At 41.8% G+C, this 16,196-nt stretch overlaps 1 protein-coding gene across 2 annotated transcripts in view; it reads right to left on the bottom strand.

The window, feature by feature from the left end:
- EDRF1 (erythroid differentiation regulatory factor 1) overlaps positions 1–16,196 on the bottom strand; it is a 28,306-nt gene that overhangs the window by 5,663 nt on the left and 6,447 nt on the right. Inside the window, exons 7-21 of one of the 2 annotated variants that reach the window (XM_068140199.1) lie at positions 15,962–16,063; positions 15,548–15,669; positions 13,797–13,908; positions 12,239–12,386; positions 12,058–12,166; positions 11,173–11,284; positions 10,349–10,606; positions 9,190–9,261; positions 8,172–8,322; positions 5,417–5,605; positions 3,835–4,035; positions 3,001–3,219; positions 1,814–2,037; positions 1,247–1,405; positions 811–960 (exon numbers count right to left, since the gene is read on the bottom strand). In XM_068140199.1, the coding sequence (XP_067996300.1) occupies positions 811–960; positions 1,247–1,405; positions 1,814–2,037; positions 3,001–3,219; positions 3,835–4,035; positions 5,417–5,605; positions 8,172–8,322; positions 9,190–9,261; positions 10,349–10,606; positions 11,173–11,284; positions 12,058–12,166; positions 12,239–12,386; positions 13,797–13,908; positions 15,548–15,669; positions 15,962–16,063 (2,328 nt within the window). The remainder of the gene's footprint in view (positions 1–810; positions 961–1,246; positions 1,406–1,813; positions 2,038–3,000; positions 3,220–3,834; positions 4,036–5,416; positions 5,606–8,171; positions 8,323–9,189; positions 9,262–10,348; positions 10,607–11,172; positions 11,285–12,057; positions 12,167–12,238; positions 12,387–13,796; positions 13,909–15,547; positions 15,670–15,961; positions 16,064–16,196) is intronic. The other variant, XM_068140200.1, reaches the window with a different exon arrangement.

The raw sequence follows: 16,196 nt of genomic DNA, 5'->3' as shown, positions 1-16,196 counted from the left end.
CTCATGCTAACAAACTCACATCAAGTAAAGTTAGCTTAACTATTAAGGAACAGTAACATGGGAAAAAAAGTTAAACAGAAAGCAACATGCAAGTATACATTAGGGCATTAAAACCAAACCAAACCAAGACAATCAAAAGCTAATGGTCTAGCCCAAGGATGCCTGCTTAAGGATCACAATACTCACTAGGAAGCGAAACCAAACAAAATGAAACACTGATCAGCAATGGCTTCTGTTATGAGAGCAGGGAACTACTCAATAGAATGATAAGGCCCTCCATAAATACATAAAATACATAAATACCCTTCATGAAGAGCAGACTGCTCTTAGAAGTAGTGCTGTGCCTCACAATGATTTACAAATCTGTGTGGATAGCTGGAAAGGGACTTTTTACAAAGGCGGGTATTGACAGGATGGGGCTTAATAGCTTCAAACTGGAAGAAGCTGGCTTTAGATTGGGTATCTGGAAGAAATTTTTCCCCACAAGCATGATGAGGCACTGGAACAAGTTGCCCAGAGAAGCTATGGAGGCTCCAAGCCTGGAAGTGTTCAAAACCAGGTTGGATGAGGCCTTTACCAACCTGGTCTAGTAGGTGTCCCTGTCTATGGCATAGGGGCTGGAACTAGATGACCTTTAAAGGTCCCTTTCAACACAAACAATTACATGATTCAAATAAAACATCTCACACTTTCTTGGTTAAATCAGATATATCTCAACTACAGGTAGAAGGATAAATATCCATCTCCAGGCATACTGAACATGTCAAGAATGGAAGCCATAGAGAAAACCAAAACTGCTGGTACTAATACCTGGTTTCTCAGACAACTGTGGTACATTGAAGCAAGCCTGTGGTGAATGGTTGCAGCTCGATACTGGCAGAGAGGCTGCCGTGCCGACACTGTATCAACATCACAGTATTTCAAGGACTTCATCATGGCTTCGCTAACTTCCTTCTCTATCTACGGGACAAAATGATAGAGCATGATCACCTTGAAACCAGCACACCACTAGATGCAAGAATAGGGATTAAACCTCCCTGTATGGTGCTATCTTTTCATCAAGCAAAACCTTAAAAATCCAAGGGACAGAACATTTCATGGTTTGCAAGAAATATTTCACACGAGTTCAACCTAATGGAGGTTTACAATGAAGTCTTCTTCCAGTATCTGTTGAGATCACTGTTCAGATTTTTCAGGAAGAGATTAACTCATTCTACCAGGTGTTATCACAAATGCTCTTCCTTACCTGTTCCTGAGCCTTTCGGGACAGGGGAGCATAATCCTGCTGTAGAGTTGCCATAGTGAAATACGTAGTAGACAGCTCCCAGTTCACAGAATCCCAAACAGCTGGATGCACATCTCTCTTCCCTAGGGATCTTAGTGCCTTCAGATAGTAGTCAATAGCCTACAAGTTGTAAAACACCACATGCACACGGTTACTGCTAAGTTTACAGCAACCAGAATTTCATTTCCCATTTGCTATTCTCAAGGAATCGTTCCAAAATAACCTGTCTGAACCTTCTTCAGTGTTTTTCTTACACTCACTTTAGTTCTAACCATGCATTTCTATCTCCTTCATGTGTGCTACTGCAACCAGAATCTGAACATCACAGCACTCCATTTATCAGAGCAAAAGAATCAAACCTTAGCAGCAATACTGAAGCCTATTCAGTGACTGTTAGAATAACATGAAAGCAAGAGAGGTATCCCAAGTTATTACAGCAAGACTTACAGATCTTTACAAAGATATTCACAGATGTTCCACCATAAAAGGCATGTTAGGGCCTAAATTCTCACAACAGCATGATGTTACCTTATTATAATAAAGTGCCTCTTCTGGGGAAAACTCTCTTTTGAAGTCACCTTCAGCCGCACAGTGTGCCTGAGCACAAATGCGCATCAGCCTGCCTGTGTTGCACAGCAGAAGGGCAGCATTGGTTGCATCCTCAATCGACTCAAAGTTCTGGATTCCTTCTTCAAAGCATGAGAAGCTTTTCTTCCACAGCTGCTGCTCAGTCATTGATATGTTTTTACTCACTAGGGCAAAGATAGTTTATCATCTCATTCAAACTCCTGAAAGATTACTGAACGAGCATTTCTATTACATTCTTACATAGCGGTGAAAGGAGGAGAGAAAAAATGGCCTCAAGTTGGGCCATGGGATGTCTAGGTTGGATATTAGAAGAAACTTCTTCACTCAAAGGGTTCTCAGACACAGAAATAGGCTTCCCAAGAAGGTGGTTGAATCCCCATCCCTGAAAGTTTTTCAAAGATGCAGAGGTGTGGTGCTGAGAGACATTGTTTAGCACCAGACAGAGTTAGAATCTATAGACCCAATGATCTTAAATGTCTTTTCCAACCCATAACCATTCTAAGAGATATCAAACATATGAATCTTAACACAAAGTGCACTATTAGACATACTGTATTATGAAGAGTTGTGGTAACATGACACACAAAACCCAAGGGAAGCTAACAGGACAAACCAGATCTTAATTTTCACAGGGCATTGCAGTAACTTGGATAAAGTCACGGTATGAAACAAGTAAAACGTGACTTTTACAGACAAATGAAATTCAGCATTCGAGCTTTAACTTCAGCTAAATAACAATTCTACAAAACCACAGAGATGAGGAAATTCTAAGAAAAAATTCCAGCCCCAAAATCATTCCAATATCAGTTGGACAAAGGTCACAGAAAACAGCTGCTATTTGGGAGCCTGGAGCTGTTTACACTAGCCGCTGGCTTCTTCCCCTTTATAGAAATCTTACCTGCAGACAAGACATTTCTGGTTTTACCTCAAAAACAAACTCTCAAACACCTTACCCTACAAGGAAGCTTAGGCAACCTCCATTTCCTCAAAAAAAAAACAAATCCAAAAGATAACCACAAACAAACAAGAAGACCCCACCAAAAGTAAAACAGAAGTAAAGCTTCCAAGGATTTACCTTAAAAAAAGAAAATAAATGAAAAATAAGAGGTGGATGAAAGAATGCTTACCCACTCTCTCAGTCTGCACAGCAGCAGCCTGGTTCATGTAGAACACTCCAATCTCATTCCTGATGTTGCCCATCCTCTTCAGTACCTGTACATGTTGCTCTGGATTTTGGTTTTTTAAGTTACTGAAAAGCAGAATTTCGTAAGCTGCTTCGTAACATTTACAGCTGACAGAAAGCTGGCACTCCAGGTCTGTGGATAAATCTGTTGCCCAGGCAAATACTAGAAAACAAAATTCAAATTCAACATAGAGTCATCATGGAATTGTTTTGATTAGAAAAAGACCTCCAAGACCATTGAGTCCAACCATCAGCCCAGCATCACCATGTCCCAAAGTGCCATGTCTACATGGATAAGGCCTTGAGCAATCTGGTCCAGTGAAAGGTGTCCCTGTCAATGCCAGGGGGCTGGAACTAGATGATCTTCAGGCTCCCTTCCAACCCAAACCATTCTATAAATCTGTGTCAAACAGCATTCCAAACAAACTTCAAACTGTGATAGTCCAGAGAACAATGCTCCAAAAGAAAACCAAGTATAAAACCTGTGTCAGCACAATCCCACAATTTCTACAGATCAGTAAAAGTTACCCATTAAACAATTACTACTGCCTTCAGTTCCTTTACTGGCATGCCTAGCTTCAGGCATGCCATACATTATCTTGACAACCTCCTTACACATGACAAGCACAATAAGCTTTCTCTGAAGAAAACAGAACTGAAGCGTAATAAACCCTCCTCCAGAAGTGTTTCTCATGCATGGTTTTGAGGAAGCACAAAGAAATTACTTCTATCTGTCATGTAACTGAACTAGAGCTGTTATCTTGTATCAGTATCATACCTTGACACCTGGATTCTCTATGCAGACTGTGCAGTATTTCCTGATCTTCCTTTGTCTGGTAATTGTATTCTTCCAGATACGCTGCTCTGTTGTTTGCATTCTGAGCAAGCATTAACTGGATATCTCCACAAAGTGTTAAGCACTGACAGAGGAACATCAACACCTCAGGGAGCATGCTGGCAGAGAGACAGCAGTAGGTATCTATTAGAGATAAAACCCACGGGTGAGAGAGGAGGAAGAAAAGAATTAAACAACAAAAAGTTTGACACAGTCTGACAATAGGATTGGGTTTTATGTTACCTGTCACATGTACTCTCTGTATGTAGACAACACATGTTCTTCTAACAATCATGAACCTATTTTAAAGTCACAGTTGCTCTACAGAGCTGACAGCTTCAATAGAGTAACTAAGCTGTCCCAGCCAAGCAGTCAATCTGGTAATTGTAAATGCTAATCTCAAATTTGACTAAAGGAAAACTGACTGTATACAGAGTAACTCCAATGAGATACAGCCTGAAAAATGCATGTCCAAAAGGTATAGTTTAAACTCAATTCTCAAGCCTTTAAACCACTGAAAGCTAATGAATGCTTTGAGTTATTGATAGATACTGATACTGTGTGTTAAGATCAAGTGTTCTGGCTTTACAAGCCTCCTTCTGCCCCAAGCCCTACAAATACAGAAGGAAAACAGCAGCACTACAGTACTAGGCTTATGACATTTACTATTCTATTAATTATTTTCATTGCAGTTGTAACATTCTCAACAGTCTGATTTTACTTCCTTCCTTTCCCTTGGCAATACTTAAGAATGCATTTAAATGCTGATCAATATCCAAAGGGCAGGGGGCAAGAGGATGGGGCCAGACTTTTCAGTACTGCCCAGAGACAGGACAAGAGGCAGCGGGCACAAACTGGAACACAGGAGGTTCCATATAAATGGAAGGGAAAAGTGTGTCACTGTGAGGGTGCCAAAGCCCTGGAGCAGGCTGTCCAGAAAGGTTGTGGAGTCTCCTTCTCTGCAGAAATTCCAAACCTGCATGGACATTGTGATCCTGGGTGACTGGCTGTGGGTGACCCTGCTTTAACAAGGGGGTTGTACTGGGTGATCTCCAGAGGTCCTTTCCATCCCCACCAAACTGGGATTCATTTTGGAGGAGTACCTAATTCAGCTGAAGAGCAAGTCTGGTACTTCTGAGAGTCAGGGATATTTAAATGAAATGGGAACCACCAGGGGAAAAAACATGATTTGCTTGCAGTGATAGCACTTTGACTGCAGAATACTATCTTGGTCTTGGCACAAGGACCAGCCCTGCCAACCTGAAGTGCTCTGAAGCTCTACATCTGCACTCTAAGTTTCCCAGAGTGTCAAAATGGCAGCACCTTTCTAGCAATGAGACAGGAGTTATTCTTAGCACAGGCTTCCCTCCTAAATAATGAGCTAGATGCTTAGTTTAACTAAATGCACAGCTGTCAGTCTTGTCACTGCATGTAATCAGAATAAATGATGCACAAGAGAAGTATTTGATACCACGACAGATCTAGAGAAGCAATGGTACAGATGACAAACACTCCAGCAACTTACCATGACACTGTAAAGCCAGCTTGATGTAGCGCAACGCTCTCCCGTACTTCTGTAGAACCATAGCAGCATCAGACAGGATGTAATAAGCCCTTGAGGATTTCAGAATCAGCTGGAGTTTCATTTTATATTGCCACGATCCAGGAATCATTCCTGACTGACTGGAATGCTTACCCTTCTGAAAGGAGCCCACTGTAACAGGAACAGAACCCTCATCAGTAAATCCCATCTCCATAACGCGTGCCAGAGGTTGGACATGACTTCATCTGCATACAGACAGAATGTAAATTGCCTTCTTACAGTTCTGCACAAGGATAGTTGTGCCACCTTGTCTGCTGCCACATTTTTCAGCTGCAAGGTGGACTCAAGACTTTAAACTCTCCCATGTGTTCCACCTGACAGTGGAATGCTTGAATTCAGTAAGCACAGTGACAATTCAGCCAACTGTATTTTAAACAGCTTTATAAACACAGGTGCAGTGGCCAAGACTACTCTGTTAGTTAAAAATAGAGAAGAACAAGAAAGCCATAAGCCATGCCATATTTGCCAACAAATCCTTGTGATACATGCTCTGTTTCTGTAGGAAGAGTCTCAAAGGGAGAAATCATCCATTTGTGGGTTTAGCTTCCAGCACAGAAGGAAGAGGATAACTCAATGTCTCTCTCACACTCCTATCAAGACATTCTCTGTATAAGTTTATGAAAGTTTCTCCTTCAATGCTTCAGTGCGTTGAAAGGTACTCTCAAAGACCATCTTGTCCAACTCCCCTGCAATGAGCAGGCACACCTTCAACTAGATCAGGTTGCTCAGGGCCTCATCAAGTTTGAACTTGAATGCCTCCAGGGATGGGGCCTCAACCACATCTCTGGGCAACCTGCTCCAGCATTTCACCACTCATTGTAAAGAACTTCCTCCATATCTCCAACCTAAATATACCCTGCTCCAGCTTCAAACCATTGCCCCAAAACCAGGAAGAATAGGCCACTGACTTTAGTATTTCAGTATCACTAAGGTTGGAAGAGACCTCAAAGATCATTGAGTCCAACCTGTCACCACAGACCTCATGACTAGGGTAGGGAGGACTCTACTGCCCACTGCAGGCTTGAAGTCACGACCTTCCCATTAAGGGTCTTATGCACTACCAACTGAGCCAGATGTTGCTCACACAGTAAAGGAAAGAATTTTTTCCTGATACCACTTGCAGACAGAAATAATTCTCTGGCTTGCAGGCAGACCTACAAGGCCTGACTTGCAAACCCCATCTTCATCAAGTTGTAGAAGAACTATGTGTTTACAGTAGGACAAAACCAGATCTAGTAGAGTAACACCTCATGCAGTTAAAGATACAGAATGTGCATCTACTGTATCTATTCAGAAGTAGTTCTCTTCAAGAATTAATAGCACTTACCTTTCTGTATGTACATAGACATACACACATAGAGAAACTACAGGCTTTGTATCACAGAAAACAAACCAACCCACACAGTGGAGAAGTAGAAGTTTCTCCCTTATACTTGAACTACTTTTCTCAGGGCTGAATTCAATCCTTTTGACCTACACAAGCATCACAACTGCTGCTTCAGGACAGAGCTCCAGCACAGCTCCAGACGTCAACTGAAACATTTTTTCTCCTGATTTGTGTAATATTTACCTCCCACATTCCCCAGGAAACATTTGTTTCTAAACAGAAAAAGTTAACATGCAGACACTCTCCTTGCCAGCTGGCAAGCAGCTGCAACTTGTCATCAGCTCCAAATTGTGAAGGCAGAAGACAGGAGCCCAACTGCAGGAGCACTGAAATAAGCACGCTGATCTTGCTGAGCTGACCTAGGTTAAAAAACTCTTAGTAGGCCTTGATAAAAATGAATCTCACAGGGGATATTAACAGAACTGTGTAGAACTTATGCAAGCTCAATACAGTGTAACTTTGATGGAGGTGCTAAATTCTGTGGTCATGTATCTGATAAAAAATAAGAAAATATGCACGTGTCTTCAAGGTCCCTGACCTTCAAAACACAATCATAAAATTGGAAGAGAAACATGAGAACACTTAAATGAATAAATGGAACTTGACTCTTAGAGATGTTCAATGAGGAATGGAAGAAAAATGAAAGGATAAGAGTTGCAGAAATATGCAAGGCAAATTTCTTTCTGGGTTACATTCAGGGAGCTTCTTGCACAGCAGAGCACTCTGCTTTCAAAAGAAGAGGCTTTCTTATACCTTTTAAGTGTGCTCCAAAGGAAAATACAACAGTGTGAGCCTCCTGGGGTTTGAGTATTTAAGCAAGCAAAACAGCTTTAATTTGCTGCTTCCTTCCACAATTGTAGAGGTACCAGAAAGAAAACAAAATCCTAGCATTTTATTTGCAGTTCAGCAGGAAGCAGAACATAAGTTAAAGTTCTCCCATGAAAGTTCCAAGTCAAAACCAACCAAATATAAAAAGATTAAGATACTGCTACACAAAGCAACCCCCTAAAACAATAAACCCTTACAGAATTCATCTGCAAGCCACATCTAAATAGGGTCCAGTAAAAATTATATATTCACTAAAAGAGTGATTTCATATGCAAAGCACCCCCAAAGGGCTATTCTCTTCGTATTTAAAAAGGAACAGACTGTTCTCTCATGTTTTGATCTGTAACTTTTGCTTATGCAACAGTGTAATCAGCGACTTACAAGTACACTACACCAACAATCAAAGTGCAGCAGCTTGTGTTGGCACTGGAAAGGTCTTATTTGCACAACAATGTAACTCACTTTTATCCAAAAACAATGCCATCTGTTTCTCCGGACACTCAGGACCGCCACTGGTGGATTCATCTTCATATTTCAACGGGATTGGTGTGCTGGGGTCAGCTGCAGGAAGGTCACTTTCTTTTTTAATACTGCTGTCAACAGACTTCAAGCCCTGCAAGAAGAAATCAATTAATTCACCTTGAAAGCAGTACTAACCTCATTTTTGATGTATTCTGTATTTGCTATGAGAGGATAGTAGAAAGTTGATGGCTGCACTGTGTGAAGCTAATAGCAGCTCAGCTGTTGCCACTAAAGATCATAGAATCCTTTTGGTCAGAAGAGACCTTTAAGATCATGAAGTCTGACCGTTAATCCAACACTGCCAAGTCTGCCACTAAACTACATCCCTCAGCACCACATCTACATAGCTTTTAAATCCCTTTAAGGATGGGAACTCCACCACTGCCCTGTGCAGCCTGTTCCAGGGCTTAACATCTCTTTGCGGGAGAACATTTTTCCCAGTGTTCAACCTAAACCTCCCCTGGTTCAACTTCAAGCCATTTCCTCTTGTCCTGTCACTTGTTTTTAGGTAGATGGGATAGAACTCCACCTCATTCCAACCTCCTTTCAGGGAGTTGTAGACAGACAGAATGTCTCCCCTCAGCCTCCTTTTCCCCAGGCTAAACCACCCTGATTTCCTCACCTGCTCCTCTTAACACCTGTGGTCTAGATCTTTCAGCAGCTTCACTAATCTTCTTCAGACATACTCCAGCACCTCAATGTTGTTCTGTGAGTGAGTGGCCCAAAAATGAATCCAGTATTTGAGGTCTGGCCTCACCAGAGCTGAGTACAGGAGAACAATCCCTGCCCTGGTCCTGATACAGACCAGGATGCTGCTGGCCACCTCGGCACACTGCTGGCTGATGTTAAGCCAGCTGCTGACCAGCACCCCCAAGTCTTTTCCTGACAGGCAGCTTTCCAGCCACTCTGCCCAAGCCTTTAACAGAGCATGGGGCTGTTGTGAGCCCAACTTATTTACCTCTAAGACATAGTTGAGCACCAGCCGGCAGCGCTCCTCGGTGTCATGGCAGACAGGAAATGCACAGCTAGGCTTCATTGAGGGGGCAGCAGGGAAGGAATAGGAAGAGAATAAATATTTGAAGTATGAAATGTCAACATTACTGAAGATGCAAATGGAAGACAGCATCAAGAAAACCTGTGAATGGAACATCTGAACTCTACACTGGAGTGTCATGGTATTTCACTCCTTTATCTTAGTGAGGAATTTGCACATCTGGTCATCTACACTTGGTCTCTCGTTGTAACCCCAAAAAAAAGGCAGAGGGGTGAAGAGATGACAGTCTGCAGTGCAGACCTGGGAAGATAAGTATACTCAATACTATACAGAAATCATTTCCTCCTATACATCACAGCTGCACTTTCATGACCTTCACACGACTCAATGCCTTGGTGTTTGGTTTTTTTTAGGAAGAGTTATTTTTGTCTTCTGTAATAGAAGAAGAAAAAAGGGGAAATTAAGGGCTTCAGCAATGGCATGAAGTTGTTGTATTTTCAGCTGATGGACCTTGAAGTGTAGAAAATTAAGATAGCAGTTAGCATTACAATTTTTTTCTTAAGGAAATCTTGTTCTCTGCTCTGTTGTTCTCCCAACAACACACACACACAGACACAACTCAAAACAATCAAAAAACCCAACCCAAACCAAAGAAACACCAAACAAAAAACAAACCAAACCCAAACAAACATTAATATTGCTCCAGTTTAAAAACAACAAACCACAAACCACCCACACAAACAAAACCAAACAAACACCATCACCAAGAGGACTCAGCCACCCACACAAATTTGTGTAAGAGCAGTAAATGACCACAAGGCCACATGGCCACTCTGCTGTCATGAGTGGGCTAATTTTCCTATAGCCAGCTGTGCAGAATCATGCCCATAAAGGACACATGCAAGGTGCTAAGGGAAAGATCTCCATTAAATGTGCTATACTGTAAAATTCAGATGAGCTGCAAGTTCTATGAACAGACCATGAGAAGTTCCTTTCCATGCTGCCTCATACTTCAGTTAAAGGTGAAGACAAAACTAACAGCCCACTGGATTTCAGTAACAAACCTTGCTGTATGAACTGGATCTTTCCAGAAAGCCCTTCTAAAATCCCCAGCTTCACTTACACGGATTCGATGAACAGACTTGTATTTTTCTGGCACTGATAACTCTCCAACAGATTTGATGATAGCCACAGCTTTATTGTCATCTGGTGGATCAGAACTGTTGCTGTAAGAACCATTTTCATCACTGTCTGGCATTTCTTCCTCTTCCTCACTGTAACTTTCATCCGAATTTCCATTTATAGGGAAGTCCATACTGTCTTTTTTAGGTTCGTCCAACTGAAAAAGCTCTGATAACATGTAGTTTGCTGAAGCACTAATCTTTTTAAAGAAAAGAAAAGAGCAATTATTTGCAAGTTATTTTTTTCTTTTGGGAGGCAAAGGCAATATAAGCTGGGGACAGACATTTTAAGCAGGGCCTGTTGTGACAGGACAAAGCAGGATGATTTTGAACTGAAGAGAAGGAAATTCAGACTACAGAGAAGGAAGACTTTTAAATACTGAGGGTTGTGAAATGCTGATCTGGGTTTGCCCAGAGAGGTGGTAGAAGCCCCATCCCTGGAACCACTCCAAGTTAGGTTGTTTGGGGCTCTAAGCAACCTGCTCTAGTTGAAGATGTCTCTGCTCACTGCAGGGGAGGTGACTAGATGACCTTTAAAAGTCCCTTCCAACACTAACCATTTTATGATTCTCCTAAAACAGCAAGACAAAAACAAAACCCCCAAATGGTCTGGGGCTTCTTTAAACATAATCAACTTCCAAGTTTATAAATCAGTTTAAATTCTCTCCATTGCAAAGGGAAGTATTACCCTAAATATATGAGATTTATTACTATGACAGCATTATTATTCCATTTACAAAGCCACAAGAAAACATGTAGTTCTTACTTGAGGATGTCTGCCATTATCCAACAACTTAAGACAATTAAGGAGCAATGTTCTGATGGTGCCATAGTGTTTCTTGTTCTGGTTTTTCTTCAGCATCATATTGCAAGCAACTCTAAAAGAAAGTTGAACAAAACAGTAAATCCCTGGATATTTCCCTTGTGCTGGAAGAAAAAAAAGCAAGCTTCACACATTTGCTGTAGTACTGCTCATCTTCCAAACTTTATGATACATCTAACACAAGACTTAGCAAGTGTAGTTTATATGGAGAAATGTCAAAGAGTCTGTTTTGCTTTAATGAGAATGAAGCTTACTAAGCTTGTATGAGAGGAGATTTTATTTCATTCATTTCCTTTTTCATCACAAGTTTTGGTCTCTGTTCTTAATACTGTATCACAGTATCACAGTATAACTTAGGTTGGAACAGACCTTGAGGATCATCGAGTCCAACCTATCAACACAGACCCCATGCCTAGACCATGGCACCAAGTGCCACGTCCAATCTCCTCTTAAATACCACCTTTCAGGTAGTTGTAGAGGGCAATGAGGTCACCCCTGAGCCTCCTCTTCTCCAGGCTAAACAATCCCAGCTCCCTCAGCCTCTCCTCATAGGGCTTGTGTTCAAGGCCTCTCCCCAGCCTTGTTGCCCTTCTCTGGACATGTTCAAGTGTTTCGATGTCCTTCTTAAACTGAGGGGCCCAGAACTGGACACAGGACTCAAGGTGCAGCCTAACCAAAGCAGAGTACAGGGGCACAATGACCTCCCTGCTCCTGCTGGCCACACTATTCCTAATGCAGGCCAGGATGCCATTGGCCCTCTTGGCCACCTGGGCACACTGATGGCTGCACCAAGAATGAAGTGACACAACATGAATGGTAAAAACTCACTTGTACAGAAGAATTGCCACAGGCATTGTAAAAGGGTTTTGGTATTTGTCTTCTGTCTCTTCACAAAGGGTGGTCAGGTCATACAGCTTTACTATATCACTCCCACTTGCTGTAAGGTAAGACCTGTCATTAGTCAGCGTGCCACTAAGAAACCTTTTCAAATTCATCTAAATCTACTTACCTTTAAACAACCAGTATGTATGTCCTTCTTTGGTGCAGTTTGATTTCAGAAAAGACAAAATATTTTGAGCAATATCTTTAATTACTTTGGTAGAAAAATTAGAGTTTTCCAAATTAGGAATATCTTCAGTCTTGATCATTTCATATTTCTGCAAGGAATACGTATTAGAATTCAAGATTAGGAGGGTTTTCCATCACCTACCCTCCCACCCTTAAATAAACAAAAAACAGGTAGTGATAGGACTTGGGGGAATGGAATGAAGCTGGAGGTGGGGAGATTCAGGCTGGATGTGAGGAGGAAGTTCTTCACCATGAGAGTAGTGAAGCCCTGGAATGGGTTGATCCATGGAGGTGGTTGAGGCCCCATCCCTGGGAGGTGTTTAAGACCAGGCTGGATGAGGCTCTGGCCAGCCTGATCTAGTGTGGGATGCCCCTGCCCATGGCAGGGGGGGTTGGAACTAGATGATCCTTGTGGTCCCTTCCAACCCTGACTGATACTATGATAGAACAAAACAAAATCCAGTGTGTATCAAGTGCTGAAAGAAACAAAGGCTGCTATTCTGAAACACAGTCATGAAAACTGAGTTAAAGTAAATCTTAGAAAGGAAGCACATAATTACACTACTCAGCACAAACTTTAAAGAAGATTCACTTCTCTGACAAACAAGGTAAATGGAGAACAAAAGGCAAAAAAAGTGGTGCATGTGCAACATCTAATGCTGAGGGCCACAATGATGTGAGGACTGCAACCCCTCTGCTGCAAGGCCAAGCTGAGAGAGTTGGGGTTGTTCAGCCTGGAAAAGAGAAGGCTTTGGGAAGACCTTCTTGGGAATTTCTGGTACTTAAAGGGGTGTATAAGAAATCTGGGGACAGACTTCTCATCAAGGCTTCCTGTGACAGGACGAGGGGTGATGGTTTTAAACTCAAAGAGGGAGACTCAGACTAGACAGAAGAAAGAAATGTTTTACACTGAGGGCAAAAAACCCTGGCCACTGGTGGTAGATACTCCCTCGATGGAAACATTCCAGGTCAGGCTGTTTGGGGCTCTGAGCAACCTGCTGTAGTTGCAGATGTCCCTGCTTACTGCAGGAGGGTTGGACTAGGTGACCTTTAGAGATCCCTTCCAACCCAAACCACTCTGATTTTATGATTACTTCAACAAAAGCTAATCAGCCTGGTAAGCAACTATATAATACCAGGTACAACAGAAACTCAGCTTGTACATGTGCAAAAACAAACCAAAGTTTAAATAAAGCACCCACAAACATGCATTTATCTTGGCCACTGAAAGCTACACATTAAGATGCACAAAATTAATGCATTTCTGATGCTACATTTTTGCATTTTCCCTTCACTCTCACACTAAGTGGAGAAAAAACAAACCACAACATTTTGAGTGACTTTTGCAAGCTGTGCTGATCCTTCTCATTTTGCAATAAAGGATTTTTGTGACCTTGGTGTCAGAACAGTAAGATCATAAACAGATCTGTCACCACTAAAGCAATATTCAGAAACTGATGAAGAGATTAAGTAGGCTTAATGCAAAGAGCCAGACTTACCTGAACAATCCCATTAACATGAAAGCACATCACAAGCTCTGGTACATTGCATATTAAGTTGTCCAACCAATAGTCAATTCCTGTTAGTACATTTATTGGCTTGTTGTTATCCCTAAAAGCAAATAGTTCTAGTGTTAAGTCATTATTTACTCTTCAGAAAACATTAGGGATGTTTACTAACAGGATTTAGATTTAAGTCACCTGAGAGTGGATGGGTAACAATTAATTGTTATAAGAGAGACAAACAAGGTGTATCAAACCAAACATATGCAGGGATCTCTCCAGGGGAACACACACCTTTGCTCAGCAGATTTGAATTTTGCCTCCACTTACACAGCAACTTTAAAAAGCTTCAGATGTCACACTATTACCAAGTTAGTAAGTTCTAAAGGAACAGCAGTATTGGCTGCACTTAATTATAGCACAAGCCTTCTCCCAGACCTTCCAAAATTCCTTGCAAAGCAAGGTACTGTTAATTCCTCAAAGTGCCTTCTAAAGATGACAAGTATGCCAAAGGAGTTTCAAGGTTTTGCTCATTCTTTGCCTATGCATAATCAGGAACAGAGAAACTGGAAATCAAGTGATCAATATAAAGTGTTAGAGAACACCAAGACAATCAGAAATTAGAACTACTACAGTCACAAGTTTTAAGTACTCAAGTGCAAACTAGCATTTACTGACATTCAGAATCCCAGTAGGAGAACCAGGACTTTCCTAATTCATAAAAATATCAATAGAATGACATTAAACACTAAATGTACAGGACTGTTTTAACACTCAACATTCCTGAAGTCAGGAAAGGTTGAAAACTGACAATACTTCCAAATGAAGGTTTAGTAACATGGCCAGAAAAAAAAAACAGCAGAGCACCTCAAGTCCCAAGTGCAGTGGCACAAGCATTGGGACTGTTTGTTTGCTGCAGTTTGCAGGGGCATCATCATTCAAGTCTAAAGCATGAAAGTTATCTTCTACTGCATGTAAAGAGTCAACCAAACAAGATGCAGAGAACTGTATAAGAAGCAAAAGAACAACTCAGTAACTCATAAAATTCAAAACCTGGGGCACTTCCAAACACAACTATAGGCTGAGCAGGGAATGGATACACAGTAGTCCCAAGCAGGACTTGGGGGTGCTGGGCGATGAGAAGCTGGACATGGTGGCAACGTGCACTTGCAGCCCAGAAGCCCATTGTGTCCTGGGCTGCATCCCCAGCAATAAGAGAGGTGGTAGTTGCATTCTACTCCACCCTCCTAAGATCCCAGCAGGAGCAGTGTTCAGCTGTGGAGTCCCAAACACAAGGACACGGAACTGCTACAGTGCGTCCAGAGGAGGCCACAAAGATGATCAGAGGGCTGGTGGACCTCTGCTATGAAGCCAGACTATGAGAGTTGAGGGTGTTCAGCCTGAAGAATAGAAGGCTCTGGGAAGACCTTAGAGCAGCCTACAGGATTGCTGGGGAGGAACCTTTTACAAAGGCAAGATGAGGGGTAATGGCTTCATACTGGAAGAAGCTTGATTTCAAGAAGACATTAGGAGGAAAATTCTTCCCCATGAGAGCTGTGAGGAATTGTAAGAGGTTGCCCAGAGAAGTTGTGGAGGCTCCAATCCTTGAAGTGTTCAAAGCCAGGTTGGACAACGCCTTGAGCAACCTGGTCTAGGAGGTGTCCCTGCCCTCTTAGAGGGAGATAGAATTGGATTTTGTCAGAGGTCCCTTCCAACCAAAACCATTCTGTGATTCTATGAAAACTCACCTGAGACGCAAGCTCACAGCGGGGTACCTCCCACCTCCAAATATAGGCATATTTGATCCTACTAACATGTGGATGTCTTCAAAGGTCCACAAGATATTACGAACAAAGTCATTTTTAAGTCCCTTCATTACAGACAAAGAAAAAAAGGTTAGAAATCACTAGTACAAAACTTGTTCTGTATGAAATTCTGTGGAATGATGAGGAAGAAAGAAGCAAAAGCAGCAAATAAAAGACAGCACATAATGAACTAGGCTAAGCATTCACGTTAACTTAAAAGACTGAGGTCACAGATGCCACAGAAGTTGCTCCTACAGGGGACAGTTTTTCTCTTTGCCCTAATTTAGACCAAATTTAAAAATGCTTGTTTAAATTGGAGGTTTCAGTGTTTGAGCTCAAATTTCATGTATAGCATACCTGACTGTTTTCCCCATCACTGAACAAAGGAGTCAGGTTTTGTTCTTTGGGGGCTGAGGCCACATGCCCCACTAGACATGAGGGTTCAAGAGGCACACTGCCCTGTGAAAAGCACAAGCATAAAGGAGTGATTCTGCTGCTGAGATACAGTTAGGCCATTAAAAAAAAAATAAATCTGTACAACAGCATATAAGGGAAAAAAAATCTTTACTTTTAACACCTTTAGATTACTATG

The sequence above is a fragment of the Melanerpes formicivorus genome, unplaced genomic scaffold (genome assembly GCF_026170545.1).
Source record: "Melanerpes formicivorus ecotype bairdi unplaced genomic scaffold, bMelFor1.0.p_v2 SCAF_6, whole genome shotgun sequence".
NCBI classification, from domain to species: domain Eukaryota; kingdom Metazoa; phylum Chordata; class Aves; order Piciformes; family Picidae; genus Melanerpes; species Melanerpes formicivorus.
Note: the sequence above shows the minus strand (reverse complement) of the source record. Positions and strands in the feature narration are given on the sequence as shown.